This window comes from Oncorhynchus mykiss, chromosome 10 (genome assembly GCF_057628025.1).
Source record: "Oncorhynchus mykiss isolate SJ-2025 chromosome 10, ASM5762802v1, whole genome shotgun sequence".
Lineage (NCBI taxonomy): Eukaryota > Metazoa > Chordata > Actinopteri > Salmoniformes > Salmonidae > Oncorhynchus > Oncorhynchus mykiss.
The window spans coordinates 823,036-840,000 of NC_143031.1; the positions used below are offsets into that span (position 1 = coordinate 823,036).

Sequence of the window (16,965 nt, forward strand, 5' to 3'; positions counted from 1 at the left end):
AGGACTGTGGATAGCACCAGTAGCAGGCAGGACTGTGGATAGCACCAGTAGCAGGCAGGACTGTGGATAGCACCAGTAGCTGGACTGAGGATAGCACCAGTAGCTGGACTGAGGATAGCACCAGTAGCGGTGCAGGACTGTGGATAGCACTAGTAGCAGTACTGTGGATAGCACCAGTAGCAGGCAGGACTGTGGATAGCACCAGTAGCAGGCAGGACTGTGGATAGCACCAGTAGCTGGACTGAGGATAGCACCAGTAGCAAGCAGGACTGTGGATAGCACCAGTAGCAGGCAGGACTGTGGATAGCACCAGTAGCTGAACTGAGGATAGCACCAGTAGCAGGACTGTGGATAGCACCAGTAGCGGTGCAGGACTGTGGATAGCACCAGTAGCAGGCAGGAATGTGGATAGCACCAGTAGCAGGCAGGACTGTGGATAGCACCAGTAGCAGGCAGGACTGTGGATAGCACCAGTAGCTGGACTGAGGATAGCACCAGTAGCAGGACTGATGATAGCACCAGTAGCAGTACTGATGATAGCACCAGTAGCAGTACTGTGGATAGCAGCAGTAGCGGTGCAGGACTGTGGATAGCACCAGTAGCGGTTCAGGACTGTGGATAGCACCAGTAGCAGGACTGTGGATAGCACCAGTAGCAGGACTGTAGATTGCACCAGTTGCAGTACTGTAGATTGCACCAGTAGCAGGACTGTGGATAGCACCAGTAGCGGGACTGTGGATAGCATCAGTATCAGAACTATGGATTGCACCGGTTGCAGTACTGTAGATTGCACCAGTAGCAGGACTGTGGATAGCACCAGTAGCAGGACTGTGGATAGCACCAGTAGCGGTGTAGGACTGTGGATAGCACCAGTTGCAGTACTGTAGATTGCACCAGTAGCAGGACTGTGGATAGCACCAGTAGCAGGACTGTGGATAGCACCAGTAGCGGTGCAGGACTGTGGATAGCACCAGTAGCGGTGCAGGACTGTGGATAGCACCAGTAGCGGTGCAGGACTGTGGAAAGCATCCATAGCAGGACTGTGGATAGCATCAGTAGCAGGACTGTGGATAGCATCAGTAGCAGGACTGTGGATCGCACCAGTGCAGGACTGAGGATTGCACCAGTAGCGGTGCAGGACTGTGGATAACACCAGTAGCAGGTATTTTCACCAAACCTTGACGCCTTCCACCGCAGGGTGAGGACAGCCCCTCCGCTGACAGCCGCTCTGAGACATAAATAAATTAGCGGTTCACTAGAATCAAGGGATTCCGTAGGACGTGTGGCTGCCCGGAAAACAAACCCTCAATCTTCTCAATCCCCTAGAACAGACCATAGACACAACAGCATCATTCGAAAGTGAATCCAGATCAACCCCGTATACTGCAACTCAGACTCCGCCGAAGTACAGGCACCCAGGAGAGGAAAGACAAATTCAGTCCCACAAAGCCTTCTAAGGAAGCCTACACGCTCCTCCGGAGAGAGAGAGAGCTTGTTGGCATCTGGCACGAGATATTTTGCCCTCCAAAATAGTTATTTTTAAAGAAATGTGTGAATTGTTCTGTTCAGCTGGAGGTGAAGAACGTTCCTCTGGTTTTTCACCTGTGGAGGCAGGGCTTCTGGCAGGGTAGCCTAGTGGTTAGAGCATTGGACTAGCAACCGAAAGGTTGCAAGTTCAAATCCCCGAGCTGACAAGGTACAAAATCTGTCGTTCTGCCCCTGAACAGGCAGTTAACCCACTGTTCCTAGGCCGTCATTGAAAATAAGAATTTGTTCTTAACTGACTTGCCTAGTAAAATAAAGGTAAAAAAATAAAAATTGGCCTTGTCAGGCGTGATTCTAATGTTCTTCACCTGTGGAAGGCGAGTTTGGGTGAGTTTTTTTCTCCTCGCCTAAGTAGCCTCGTTTCATTGCCAAAAATAAAATTAACCATCTAGTGTTCAGCGAAATAACAACACAATGTCAAATACAGGTTGCCTAGTCAAATAATTAACATCCAATCACATTAACCGTTACTCTCTCGTGGGAATTCCACTAACGGTCCGTATGTAGCCAAACGGAGCTGCTGCTCATGTTGGCATCTGTACTGATGGTGCAAAAGCCATGACAGGGAGACATAGTGGAGTGGTAACGCGCGTGCAAGCAGTTTCTCCCGATGCCACTTGGGTACACTGCAGCATCCACCGAGAGACTCTTGCTGCCAAGGGAATGCCTGACAGCTTGAAAGACATTTTGGACACTACAGTGAAAATGGTTAACTTTGTTAAAGCAAGACCCCTGAACTCTCGTGTATTTTCTGCACTATGCAATGATATGGGCAGCGACCATGTAACGCTTTTACAACATACAGACTATATTCAATGTGCGAGATACAATTGAGGCTATGATTAAGAATTTGGAGCTCTTCTATTTCCATTATTGTATGATTTTCTTCTGTGCAAATGAACTGAAGCTTACGAACAATGTCAAATGTGATTTAGCGAAGCACCTGAGTGAGTTGGGTGCACAGTTACGCAGGTAGAGTACATCCCTAAAATGGAAGACACAAACTGGATTCGTTATCCCTTTCATGCCCTGGCTCCAGTCCACTTACCGATATCTGAACAAGAGAGCCTCATCGAAATTGCAACAAGCGGTTCTATGAAAACAGAATTTCATCAGAAGCCACTTCCAGATTTTTGGATTGGGCTGCACTCAGAGTATCCTGCCTTGGCAAATCGCACTGTTAAGACTCTGATGCCCTTTGCAACCACGTACCTATGTGAGGGTGGATTCTCAGCCCTCACTAGCATGAAAACTAAATACAGGCACAGACTGTGTGGAAAATACTTTAAGACATACTCTCTCCAATACAACTCAACATTGCAGAGTTATGTGCATCCTTTCAAGCACACCCTTCTCATTAACTTGTGGTGAGTTAGTTATTCACCATTTTTGTGAACAAATAAGGTTTTATTTGTAAGTTAGTTCAATAAAGAGCAAAATTATTGATTATTATTATATGATTATTTGTGCCCTGGTCCTATAAGAGCTCTTTGTCACTTCCCACGAGCCGGGTTGTGACAAAAACTCTCACTCATTCTTATGTTTAATAAATGTATAGTCTAGTGTGTGTGTGGCAGGCTTACAATGATGGCAAAAAACAACATTTGAGAGTGCGCTGACCTGGTGCTAGAGGGGGTACAGTTGGAGGTTGAATGTTTGAAGGGGTACAGCTGGAGGTTGAATGTTTGAAGGGGTCGGGACTAAAACAAGTTTGGGAACCACTGATCTAGATGATGTGTTTTTATTGCTTTCTTATTTTTAGTGTGGAGTCAATAAAATATTTTTATCTAAAAATATCATGTTTTGTTTATTTCTGTCCTGCATACTTCCCTCTACAGGAGGGTTTGATACTGGAAGTCCTGCCACTCTTTTAGATGCTAGTTCATAAATGACTTCTCCCACACAGTTACATTACATTAATTATATTGAATCACTGTAATATCAAGTCCAGTCACCACACTAGTACATTGATGTAGCCTATGAAACGGCCAACCGTTAAAAGATGAGGTTATTAAAACTTGTTAGGGATAGGGGGCAGCATTTCCACTTTTGGATAAATAGCGTGCACAATTTCAACTTCATGCTACTCATGCCAGGAATATATTATATGCATATGATTAGTATGTGTGGATAGAAAACACTCTGAAGTTTCTAAAACTGGTTCAATCATGTCTGTGACTATAACAGAACTTATGTAGCACGCAAAACCCAGAGGAAAAACTGTTCAGAATTTTTTTTTTTCTCTGACCGTTCCCTCAGTTGTCTTTGCCAAGGGAAATTTGATAGCGACCATTTTACAGTTCCTACGACTTCCACAGGAAGTCACCAGTCTTTGGAATTGGGTTGAAGTTAATCATTGGTGCAACGAAGAAGAGGCACATCCTGGAACAACGTTACACTGTTGATAGTTACGCAAGAGGGAAAATGGTGCATGGACGGAATTAATCGAAAAAAAGGACCAATTGTGATGTTTATGAGACAAACAAGTGCAAACAAGTCAAAGGTAATGCATGATTAATATTTTATTTCAGCGTTTTGTGTAGCGCCTGCTACGCTAGTTCTTTTGTTTACAACTGGTTCAGGTGGGTGCATGCTATCAGATAATAGCTTCTCATGCTTTCGCCGAAAAGCATTTTTTAAATCTGACATGTTGGCTGGATTCACAGCGAGTGTAGCTTTAATTGAGTATCCTGCATGTGTGATTTAATGAAAGTTTGAGTTTTAACGTGTTTTATTTGAATTTGGCGCTCTGCATTTCCCGAGGCTATTGGCCACTTGGGACGCTAGTGTCTCACTATCCCCAAGAGGTTTTAATTAAAAAAGGCATTAAGATGCCCAAAATAGTCAACTATATTCCACAAATGATGCAAAACAAGGTCAAGGAGCGTAATGTAAGAAATAGTGTGTTCATAAGGCTCTCTTCAATCCATTTCAATTAAGTCACTAACAGGGATTTGTTCAAAACATTTGAGAGAAATAAGCATTTTGTTCATATGGCACATTGCTGTGATTTTCTTTCAGCTCATGGAACATTGGATCAACACTTTACATGTTGCGTTTATATTTTTTGTTCAGTACAGTTTTTAGGCCAAACTGTTCTGGAGCTACATACTTTTTTTCATGAGAAGACTGATTTTCAGGATGTCTCATGGTCTGACAAACCGCTCTGGCTGTGTCACCTTTCACAGCGGATGGGCTGTCTCATGGTCTGGCAAACCGCTCTGGCTGTGTCACCTTTCACCTCGGATGGGCTGTCTCATGGTCTGACAAACCACTCTGGCTGTGTCACCTTTCACCGCAGATGGGCTGTCTCATGGTCTGGCAAACCGCTCTGGCTGTGTCACCTTTCACCGCGGATGGGCTGTCTCATGGTCTGACAAACCGCTCTGGCTGTGTCACCTTTCACCGCAGATGGGCTGTCTCATGGTCTGACAAACCGCTCTGGCTGTGTCACCTTTCACCGCGGATGGGCTGTCTCATGGTCTGACAAACCGCTCTGTCTGTGTCACCTTTCACCACAGATGGGCTGTCTCATGGTCTGGCAAACCGCTCTGGCTGTGTCACCTTTCACCGCAGATGGGCTGTCTCATGGTCTGGCAAACCGCTCTGGCTGTTTCACCTTTCACCGCAGATGGGCTGTCTCATGGTTTGACAAACCGCTCTGGCTGTGTCACCTTTCACCGCAGATGGGCTGTCTCATGGTCTGGCAAACCGCTCTGGCTGTGTCACCTTTCACCGCAGATGGGCTGTCTCATGGTCTGGCAAACCGCTCTGTCTGTGTCACCTTTCACCGCAGATGGGAGAGTGCGACATCGGGCGGATGCGGTGCAGCCCAGGTATAAAAAAAACACCTCTAGCTTAAACTGACGTATTTGGGAGTTTTTTATTATGTTACTTACATTGATGCACGGGTGTAGATGTTCTTTTTTGTGAGAGAAAGCTAAAAAAGCTGTAGATTTAAAGCTGGACTCCTGAAGCATCTGACTGGACGGCGTCAATGACCTGGAAGGGTACATCCGTTTCTGTGAGGATCTCGTTATTCCCAAAAAGAAAGTCAACATCGTCCCCAGTAATATAGTGTGGGTAACTCGGGTATTAGAAGAGCTCCTCAACCAGAGAAAAGGCATGTTTAAATCAGGTGGCAGTAAAGAGGAAAGACACATATTCAGAGGCATGTCATAAGCAAAATGAAGTAGTGCAAGGCAGCATACAAAGACAGAAAACCTTTTCAAGGACAAAGACAGTAGGAAAGCCTGGCAAGGACTACAAACCAGAGTCCATCGAAAATTACCTTGCAGGTTTGACGTGTGATTTTACATCGCAGCAGAAACTGGCCTTAGACATCGCAGCAGAAACTGGCCTTAGACAGTATAGACAGCTGTTGATATACAGATCTCTGTGAATGACGTCAAGCAATACTTTCAACGTGTCAACCCAGGAAAACCATATGGTCCAGATGGCGTCAGCAGCAAGGCACTTCATGCTCAGACCAGCATTACCGTTCCAGAAGCTGTTCCAGCGGTCAATGAACACTGGGATAATTACAAACTTATGTTAGAAGTCACTGATTGTCCCAATACCTAAAAACAACAGGCCGAAAGAAAAGGACAATTTACGTCCTGTAGCTCCGACATCTGTACCTATGAAATGTTTTGAAAAAATTATTTCAATAACAAATTCTCTCTAAATTCTCATTCCAATTAGAGTCAAAGCAATTGGCATACCGTGCCTCCAGAGGTGTTGATGAGTTACTGGTCATGCTGAACAATATCTACCAACATTTAGAAAAGGCAAATAGCCTCGTGAAAATTGTATTCATTGACTTCAGGAGTGAGTTTAAAACCATCCAACCCCACCTACTTGTGGATAAGCTTGTGAATTTGGGTGTGAACTCTCAACTGAGCAAGTGGATAAATCGTTTCCTTGTGAACAGTACTCAACAAGTGAATTCTAACTCTGCATCTAGAACGGTGAATACGGGAGCCCCTCAAGGTTGCGTACTTTCACAGACACTGTACACAAACGATTGTAAAGCCTCTAACTCAGAAGCTCCCACCAATTCTTCTCTTTGGATTGGTCTCAATCTTATTTGAATACTTCAAATCAAATTTTATTTGTCACATACACATGGTTAGCAGATGTTAATGGTCACATACACATGGTTAGCAGATGTTAATGGTCACATACACATGGTTAGCAGATGTTAATGGTCACATACACATGGTTAGCAGATGTTATTGGTCGCATACACATGGTTAGCAGATGTTAATGGTCACATACACATGGTTAGCAGATGTTAATGGTCACATACACATGGTTAGCAGATGTTAATGGTCACATACACATGGTTAGCAGATGTTAATGGTCACATACACATGGGTTAGCAGATGTTAATGGTCACATACACATGGGTTAGCAGATGTTAATGGTCACATACACATGGTTAGCAGATGTTAATGGTCACATACACATGGTTAGCAGATGTTAATGGTCACATACACATGGTTAGCAGATGTTAATGCGAGTGTAGCGAAATGCTTGTGGGGTGCTGACATCACCCACCTGTATTCAATGGAGAGTGAGATGTTATGCTAGCCTCATGATATGCATAGCCAGTCTTGAATATCAACAGGGACAACTCCGATAAAGTTGTGAGTCTGGTGTGGGCTTACCTTGGCGTGATGTTTTGATAACAGTGTAATTCTCTCTCGGGCAATATGAGTTTTGTCAATATATTCGCCTCAATTTACTCTAAAACAATTGAAATGTTAACTAGCAACAGAGAAGACCTCAGCAAGACTACAAATTCCTGCAGGGAGGTGCTGCACATCATCTCTAGCTGACAGTCAGCTACCGTTCACCAGCGCAATCAGAGAGATGTGCCCAATCCATGATGAATCCATGTGCTGTATTGAAATGAATTGACTAAAGTGTTGAACTTCTTCCATCCCCTTTCTCTCTCTTAGCTAGCCACTGACTACACTTTAGCTTGCTAGTTAGGAGAGCAAAATATATTTTTGTATGACTTCGTCTGGATATGTTTGTACAGTATGTCGACTTGTGTCTATTTCATACCTTATGACATTTTTCAAGGATGAGCATAAGAGCATTAAAAGGGGAGAAGACCACCAGAAGTCTGGCCATGTGGAGAAGACCACCAGAAGTCTGGCCATGTGGAGAAGTGAGCTATAGTGAGGGGCAATCGAGGGGGTTTGGTCTGTGCCAACATGAGGGATAACTTTTATCCTGTGTCGGTGAGCGTAGCTGTTAAGTTAAGTTTGAGCATCTCAGCAATACCATGTGTTCATTTCAGCTGTCAACATTCTACAAGGAAAGAGTCACTTAATCAATGATATAATGATGAACCAGATTACCTCAGATACCAGATTTAGATGACTGATAACTCAGTTCTAGATTGTTGTCAATAATGAGAATGAATCTAAAAGTATATTGACATTCAGAATTGCCTTTGTTTAGACATCCAGTCTGTATTGTAGTTTCATGAGCAGAGACAAATCTTCAAAAGCATAGTGTTTATTTATTCAGAGTGGTACATTAATTCATACAGTGAATTTATAGGATTAAGTGATACACTTTTAATTGATAAAATTACAAGTTATGGAAAAGTTGCACTTGTCCTGATGTGAAAATGTGCTTAAAAATTCTACAGCTGGGTTCCCGAGTGGCGCAGTGGTCTAAGGCACTGAATCTCAGAGGCGTCACTACAGACCCTGGTTTGATTCCAGGATGTATCCTAACCGGCCGTGATTGGGAGTCCCATAGGGCAGCTCACAATTGGCCCAGCGTCGTCCGGGTTAGGGTTTGACTGGGGTAGGCCGTCATCCTCCTTCCTGTTGGCAGGGGATTCTCTCTACCACATGTGAATGCCTCCATTAGCGGTGCCATGTAGCCTATTTTGGTGGTTCATAATATCCAACATATGGATGTGGAATGTGGAGGAAGCCAGCCGTGCCCAACCAGGTGCAGTCAGTGGAGGACCTGTACCCGGCGAAGACTACAACCCTCTGTCCTGAGATCCCACAGAGGAGGATCTCAGAGGGTAAGGAACCGTCTCTGGGGAAGGTTCAGTGGATTGGCATGTCTTTTTTTAATTTTACCTTTATTTAACTAGGCAAGTCAGTTAAGAACAAATTATTATTTTCAAGGACAGCTTAGGAACAGTGGGTTAACTACCAAGTTCAGGGGCAGAAGGACAGATTTTACCTTGTCAGCTCAGGGATTCGATCTTGTAACCTTTCGGTTACTAGTCCAACGCTCTAACTACTAGGCTACCTGCCACCCCGTCTCCTTGAACCTGAGTCAGAAAATCCCCTACCCTCCCAGTCATCCCTGTCTGTACCGGGCATTGTTAAAAAACAAGGGCACCTGGGGCATGCAGGAGTCAGGGCTTTGAGTCTGGGATCCTGGGTGCCTCACCGGATGGTCTGGTGGAGGACAATGGTGCAACAGACCGTTGAAGAGGCAGTGAAGTCGAAGGATTTCTATATCAAGGAGCGAGGGTCTTACCGCCTCCGTAAAGACCATCCTTACTGGTACCAGGTCCAAGGTCAGTCCCACATCACTGGAAGGGACACCTGTTTCTTCGTTGTGTGGACCACCAAAGCCTCCGTCACCTTCCAGCGTGACGACCTCTGACAGACTCATATTGCTCATCCTGTCAGTACCTGTTTTCAGAGAAGCCAATAGTCCAAAAATATTCCACATAGTTCATACACAAACACTAGGCTCCCAGAACATGTTACATTACATACAAATGTTGCTCAAAGCAGCCAACTAAAGTAATGTAGTTCATTTTATCATGGGCACAGTGGGAATTTATATCTGTGATGTTCAAATTATTTCTTACCCCGTGTCTTACTTGTTGAAGGCCCAAGTCATCCCTGTCTGTATTTGGCCTTGTTGACAAAACAAGTGAACAATGAATAAAGATCATACGCAAACAATAGGCTATACTATACTGAGCAAAAATATAAACGCAACATGCAAAAAGCTTATTTCTCACAACTCTGTTTACATCCCTGTTAGTGAGCATTTCTCCTTCACCAAGATAATCCATCCACCTGACAGGTGTGGCATATCAAGAAGCTGATTAAACAGCATGATCATTACACAGGTGCACCTTGTGCTGGGGACAATAAAAGGCCACTCTAAAATGTGGTTTTGTCACACAACACAATGCCACAGATGCTGACTGCAGGAATGTTGCCGGAGTATTGAATGTTAATTTCTCTACCTTAAGCCACCTTCAACATCGTTTTAGTGAATTTGGCAGTACGTCCAACAGAACTCACAAATGCAGACCATGTGCAACCACACCAGCCCAGGACCTCAACATCCGGCTTCTTCACCTGCGGGATCGTCTGAGACCAGTTACCCAGACAAGCTGATGAAACTGTGGGTTTGCACAACCAAATAATTTTTGCATTGTGTGTGACGAGCGGTTTGCTGATGTCAACACTGTGAACAGAGTGCCCCCATGGTGGTGGTGGGGTAATGGTATGGGCAGGCATAAGCTACGGACACCGAACACAATTGCATTTTATCGATGGAAATTTGAAAACATAGAGATACTGTGATGAGATCCTGAGGCCCATTGTCGTGCCATTGATCCACAGCCATCACCTCATGTTTCAGCATGATAATACACAGCTCCATGTTGCAAGGATCTGTACACAATTCCAAGAAGCTGAAAATGTCCCAGCTCTTCCATGGCCTGCATACTCACCAGACATGTCACCCATTGAGAATTTTTTGGGATGCTCTGGGTCTATGTGTACAACAGCGTTCCCACCAATATCCAGAAATGTCGCACCACTGTTGAAGAGGAGTGGGACAACATTCCACAGGCCACAATCAAAAGCCTGATCAACTCTATGTGAAGGAGATGTGTTACGCTGCATGAGGAAAGTGGTCACTCCAGATACTGACTGGTTTTCTGTTCCACCCCCTACCTTTTTTCTGAAAATATATGTGACCAACAGATGCAGATCTGTATTCCCAGTCATGTGAAAGTCATAGATTAGGGCCTAATTAATTAATTTCAATTGACTGATTTCGTAACTCAGTAAAATCGTGGAAATTGTTGCGTGTTCAATCACAAAGGCTGGCCTGAGTACATCTCCTCACAGTTTCATTCAGTAGCACAACTCACATTGCATTTTATCATGGGCACAGTGGGAATTTCTATCTGTGATGTTTAAATGAGGTCTTACCCCCAGTGAGGACATCGCTTCCAGCAGATCTCCTTGCAGGGGGATGATCACTGCTGCTTCTCGTGAATGTAACTCAATGTAACGTAACACAAAGGTACAGACACGTGCATATTGTAATGGTGGTATTGGATCTGTAGTGGTGTAATAATATACAGTATGATGTACTGTTTTATATGTAATGTAAGTGCTTTAATATGTTTGGACCCCAGGAAGAGTAGCTGCTGCCTTGGCATCCTAATAAATACATCATGCCTAAAACATGGGGGGAAACTGGACATCTATAAATTCAATGTTTTACACTATTGTATTTCATGAGTTACTGACCTGTCCATCCACAGGGTCTTTATGCGCTCGGATCCCACTGGCACAGGATGTTCATGCACAGGATGTCCATGCACATGATCCCACTGGCACAGGATGTCCATGCACAGGATCCCACTGACACAGGATCCCACTGACACAGGATCCCACTGACACAGGATGTCCTGAGGGGTTCACTCCTGTTGGACTGGAAAACAGACACATTTGGTCAGCGGTAAGTATTTTTCAATGCCGTATCAACATCATTATCAGGACAGAAAACACATTGTTTATCAAAACACAAACCCACCTTGGACTATGTTACAAGTGGTCCCTCAACACTCAATTTCCCATACCTCAGTGTCTGTTCTTGTTTCCCAATCAACAGTCTCCCTCTTCTGTCACAGTGGTCTAAGGCACTGACTGCATCGCAGTTGCTAGCCGTGCCACTAGAGATCCTGATTCGAGTCCAGGCTCTGTCGCAGCTGGCCACTCCTGTGAGACCCATGGGGCAGCGCACAATTGGCCCAGCATCATCCGGTGTTAGAGGGTTTGGCCGGCAGGGATGTCCTTGTCCCATCGCGCCCTAGCGGTCACCAGGTGTCCCATCGCGCCCTAGCGGTCACCAGGTGTCCCATCGCGCCCTGACACGGTCACCAGGTGTCCCATCGCGCCCTGACACGGTCACCAGGTGTCCCATTTCGCCCTAGCGGTCACCAGGTGTCCCATCGCGCCCTAGCGGTCACCAGGTGTACAGTGTTTCCTCTGACATATTGGTGTGGCTGGTTTCCGGGTTAAGCAGCATTGTGTCAAGGGTACTATTTGTCTGAAAAGGTGAAGTATTGCGATGAGCTATACGACTGTACTTCTGATTTTAATTCTCAAGAGGAAAATTAAAACCCTCAGCTGTGAGGTCACTGAGGAGGACCAACAGTGATAGGGACTGACATGCAGGGATGGAACCTAAGCTAGTATGGCTAACGTTAGGCATATCACAGCCTATCGGGATAGTCTGACTACACCAAAGTGAGATACTCTGCAACGTTATCTAGTTAACGTAAGCTAATGTAGCCAACTAAGGTGTCTAACTTGCTAGCACACCAGGCAATATTTAGCTGGCTATATCTCTGCCCTTGTGGGCTAACATTAGCTAGCATGTCATCATGTTAAACACTATGACTTCACCACAATAGCTTGTTAGCAGCTAGCAAACAGGGTTTACCTCATCACACAGCTCCAGTGACGCCTCTCGCTTACAGACGTCGGAAAACTATTAAATGCATGTGTGCTTATCGGAGTAGTGGATACAATCCGGTACATAGCACAGAAACATCCTTGCTTCTGATCGACAGAGAGAGCTAAGGTTGACGTTAGCTACAAAGGCCAGGGTCATTCAAAAAATTATAGTAATTAAAAAATGCTAAGGTAACTAATTAATTCTATAAATTATTTACACAACAAAGTAAAAAGTCTATAATATCTACTCGCTAGGTTACTTGCTACTTGTCAATGAGCGTTTGCATGGAGAAAGGTTTCCGGCCATGAGTGATTACATCACAGCTTGCGACAGGATGTGTGGTTCTATATGATGGCCACATAAGAGGCTAATTAGCATTTCATTTTTGGGGGGTAATTACAGGTGTATATATTGATAAAAGTGACCTTGTCCGAGAGAAATTTGCGGGGTTACCAAAACGTCAAGCCACGGTAAGCTTTCACAAAACTCAGCCTTTACATGAAGTAGTACTAAAATCCCCTACGGAAAAATGAATGGTGGAAAAACGATTGGAACCATTTCCGGGTTTTACCGCTTGGTTTTATGGGTATTATAACTCATACTGTGGTATTCAATTGCCCCACGTACAAAAACAGAATAACTAATGATATGCTTAACATGGCCAGATTTTGGGCGGAGTAAACCCTCTCGCTTCTCCCTCTCTGTATGTCATAAACCAGCACTGCAGAGTTCTCCCTGTCCTCTGCCGTGCCTTGATTGTATTACTGTTGATGATATCTAGAAATGTGCATGTACACTCTGGCCCATCTACTGTTGCTAGCCCCAAATCTAAAATCTGCTTCACTGATTTCTGCACTCGTAAAAGCCTGGTTTCTGCACGTTAACACTAGAAGATTATTACCTAAAATGGATCAATTTAAAGTGTGGGTTCACAGCTTCAATCCAGATGTGTTGGTCATTACTGAGACGTGGTTAAGGAAGATTGTTTTGAATACTGATGTTAACCTTTCTGTTTAAAACCTTTTTCGGCAAGACAGATCTTCCAAAGGTGGTGGAGTGGCAATCCTTACCAAGGATCACCTTTAGTGCTCGGTTGTCCCAAATGAGTCTGTCCCCAAACAATTTGATTTGCTGGTTTTAATCATTAAACTTTCAAATGTTTTGTTGACTGTTGCTGGGTGCTATCGTCCTCCATCAGCACCGGCCTGTACCCTACCTGCCCTAACCTCTCGCCTGGCCCCTTACACTAAACTGGGACATGCTTAAACTTCTTAGGGATAGGCTCCTTTTTAAAAATGTTCCCCTAAATGACCCAAATCTAACTGCCTGTAGCAAGGATATTTTCTTGGTACCATTTGAAAGGAAACACTTAAGTTTGTAGAAATGTGAATTGAATGTAGGAGAATATAACACAATAGATCTGGTAGAAGAAAATACAAAGAAAAAAAACCAACCAGTCTTTTTCTACCACCATCTTTGAAATGCAAGAGAACAGTCGTTGTTCTGGCCATCACTCTGGTTGTAATTATGATAGTGTCCACAAGATGGCAGCGGTGTATGTGCAAAGTTTCAGATGGATAACTTGAAAAGGGAGTGAAAAAGTCCCCAGGTAGATTTGGGCAAATCATGAAGGAGACATTCATATTCCATTTTCCTGCAAGAATATCACCAAATCTGTATACTTGGACTTTGATTTAGCTTTCAAGTATTAGTAGCCATATTATAAGTTCAATATTTGCAAAACAACCAGTTTTCATATCTTCATAAAACTCCAAAATGAAAAGGCATACTGTTAGAAGGTTAGAAGCTACATTTTTACAAAATATACATTGTTTCCGGATACTCCTGTTTTTACTCATTGGCTATCTGGCTAGCTTTGTTTAACTTTGATGCCTATTTGACAAAGATGGCCATCACTTGAATGACTGTCATCGGCGTGCCATGCGTCGCTCTCTGACCAAATATGGTGTCCTATAGGATATACTACACCCCTAATGAGTTTTCTTAGTGTCCAACAAGCTTTCTCTACCCTTAACCTTGTTCTGAACACCTCCAAAACAAAGGACATGTGGTTTAGTAGGAAGAATGCCCCTCTCCACACAGATGTGATTACCTCTGAGGGTTTAGAACTTGAGGTAGTCACCGAATACAAGTACTTGGGAGTACGGCTAGATGGTACGGTCCTTCTCTCAGCACATTTCAAAGCTGCAGGCTAAAGTTCACTCGACTTGGTTTCCTCTATCGTAATCGCTCCTCTTTCCCCCCAGCTGCCAAACTAACCCTGATTCAGATGACCATCCTACCCATGCTAGATTACGGGGACATAATTTATAGATTGGCAGGTAAGGGTGCTTTCGAGCGGCTAGATGTTCTTTACCATTCTGCCATCAGATTTGCCACCAATGCTCCTTATAGGACACATAACAGCACTTTAACCTCCTCTAAACTGGTAATCTCTGTATACCTGTCGCAAGACCCATTGGTTGATGCTTATTTATAAAACCCTTTAAGGCATTATCTGCTAACCATGTGTATGTAAAATTTGATATCTCCTGCAGCCCTCATTCTTCACATACAACACCTGTTCTGCCAGTCACATTCTGTTAAAGGTCCCCAAAGCAAACACATCCCTGGGTTGCTCCTCTTTTCAGTTCGCTGCAGGTAGCGACTGGAACGAGCTGCAACAAACACTCAAACTGGACAGTTTTCCCTCCATCTTTTCATTCATGGACACTCTTACTAACAGTTGTGACTGCTTTGTGTGATGTATTGCCGTCTCTACCTTCTTGATCTTTGCGCTGTCGTCTGTGCCCAATAATGTTTATACCATGTTTTTGTGTTGCTACCTTAGGTCTCTTTATGTAGTGATGTGTGTTTTGTCCTATATTTAATTGTATCATTTTTTAACCAGGCCCCCGTCCCTGCAGGAGACATTTTAGTAGGCCGACATTGTAAATAAGAAGTTGTTCTTAACTGACTTGCCTAGTTAAATAAATAAAATGCATTGTTGTCTATGGGATATACACCCAGTTAATCTGTATACAGAATTACTCTCCACAACAGCACCATAGTAGCTCATTTTGACTCATTTCAATTTATTCAGCAGTAATTTCCATGGAAACCATATATCCAGTTTCACTTGTTTACAGATGATGTCATGTAAATAGAATGTTCTTTATCAAGGGTTAGAAAACAAGAACATGTCCTGGAGAAGAAGGGGATTGGCAGAGAGCTTAGTCAGGAGTGATGTCATGAATAAAGCCTCTCCTACTCTGTAAATGAAGATTCCACCAATCCTACAGCATTATAGAAGGTACCAATAGATCAGCTCCACACCTGGAGATAAGCAGCATGGCCGGTTGGCGATCTTCCCCTCTGAAGACTTAATATAGGTGAGTGAACTCTGGCCAATCAATCAATGAACAAACTACAAGGGAGAACATACAACCAGCAGAACTGTCAATGTGTTCACAACACATGGTTCTTCAGAGGAGCTAGGGTGGTCTGCAGTGGGCATGTGAGTGAGTCTAGGGGGCATTCTACATCTTACTTTGGCTTTTAAACACAATCTCCAATACTCTTTGTACACACACACAGGGGCGGGTCTGTAACAGTTCCCTTTATAAACATGAGTGACATTATGGCTTCTGGTCTAAACTGTAACTACGTGGTCGCAATAAATAAAGAGAGAGAGATGGGGAGGGGTGTTATACTCTGGGAGGGGAGTGAGTCCTGCCTCACCCCTTTAAGGGGGAGTGTCCTTGTGGTGGGCCAGCTAATCACAGAAGCATGATGAAAAGGTTTCCACCAATCAGATCAGCTTGCCGACGGCTGCAGCCAACCACAGCATGGCCTGGTGAGAGAGTTGTCCAATCAGAGCAGCATGGTGACAGGCTTCTCCAGGAACTTCCTGAACTCTGCGAGCCACTGAGCTCCGATCGCTCCGTCCACCACGCGATGGTCACAACTCAACGTCACCGACATCATGCTGGCCACATCAAACCTACACACCCGACAGAGCACAGTATGATCACCATTAGTTTTAAAAGCCCTGTCCGTAACCAGTCAATATCATGATGACGTCACATTATGAAATCACATTAAATCATGTCAATGACGTCACCATCGCTTCAACCTGTCAATCTAACCAGGCCCACTGCATGAGGACTGGCCAACCCTCATAGACTGGTTCCTCTCTAGGTTTCTTCCTAGGTTCTGGCCTTTCTAGGGAGTTTTTCCTAGCCACCGTGCTTCTACACCTGCATTGCTTGCTGTTTGGGGATTTAGGCTGGGTTTCTGTACAGCACTTTGTGATATCAGCTGATGTACGAAGGGCTTCATAAATACATTTGATTTGATCTCTGGTGGTGCTGAAAATATCCACTCGTTAGTTTGAGAGCCCTTATATTTACCATTGTAGTATGATAGTAGTGTAGTCTAGCATAGTAAAGTACAGTGCTGTGAAAAACTATTTGCACCTTTGTGATTTTTTTTTTTTTTGCACATTTGTTACACTTAAAATTTTTCAGATCAAACAATTTGTAATATTACACAAAGATAACTGCATTTTGTGTTTACTTGGGTTAAGTGATCATTTTATTTATAAAAGGAAAAAAATCTATCCGAACCTTCATGGCCCTATGTAACAAA

General features: G+C 44.0%; 1 protein-coding gene across 1 annotated transcript in view; it reads right to left on the reverse strand.

Moving 5' to 3' along the window:
- Positions 1-15,393: 15,393 nt before the first annotated feature.
- The window catches only part of LOC110533249 (dihydrolipoyllysine-residue acetyltransferase component of pyruvate dehydrogenase complex, mitochondrial), a 32,781-nt gene continuing 31,209 nt past the window's right edge, over positions 15,394-16,965 (reverse strand). Inside the window, exon 14 of the mRNA XM_036989511.2 lies at positions 15,394-16,318. Coding sequence (XP_036845406.2) covers positions 16,189-16,318 — 130 coding nt within the window. The 3' untranslated portion in view covers positions 15,394-16,188. The remainder of the gene's footprint in view (positions 16,319-16,965) is intronic.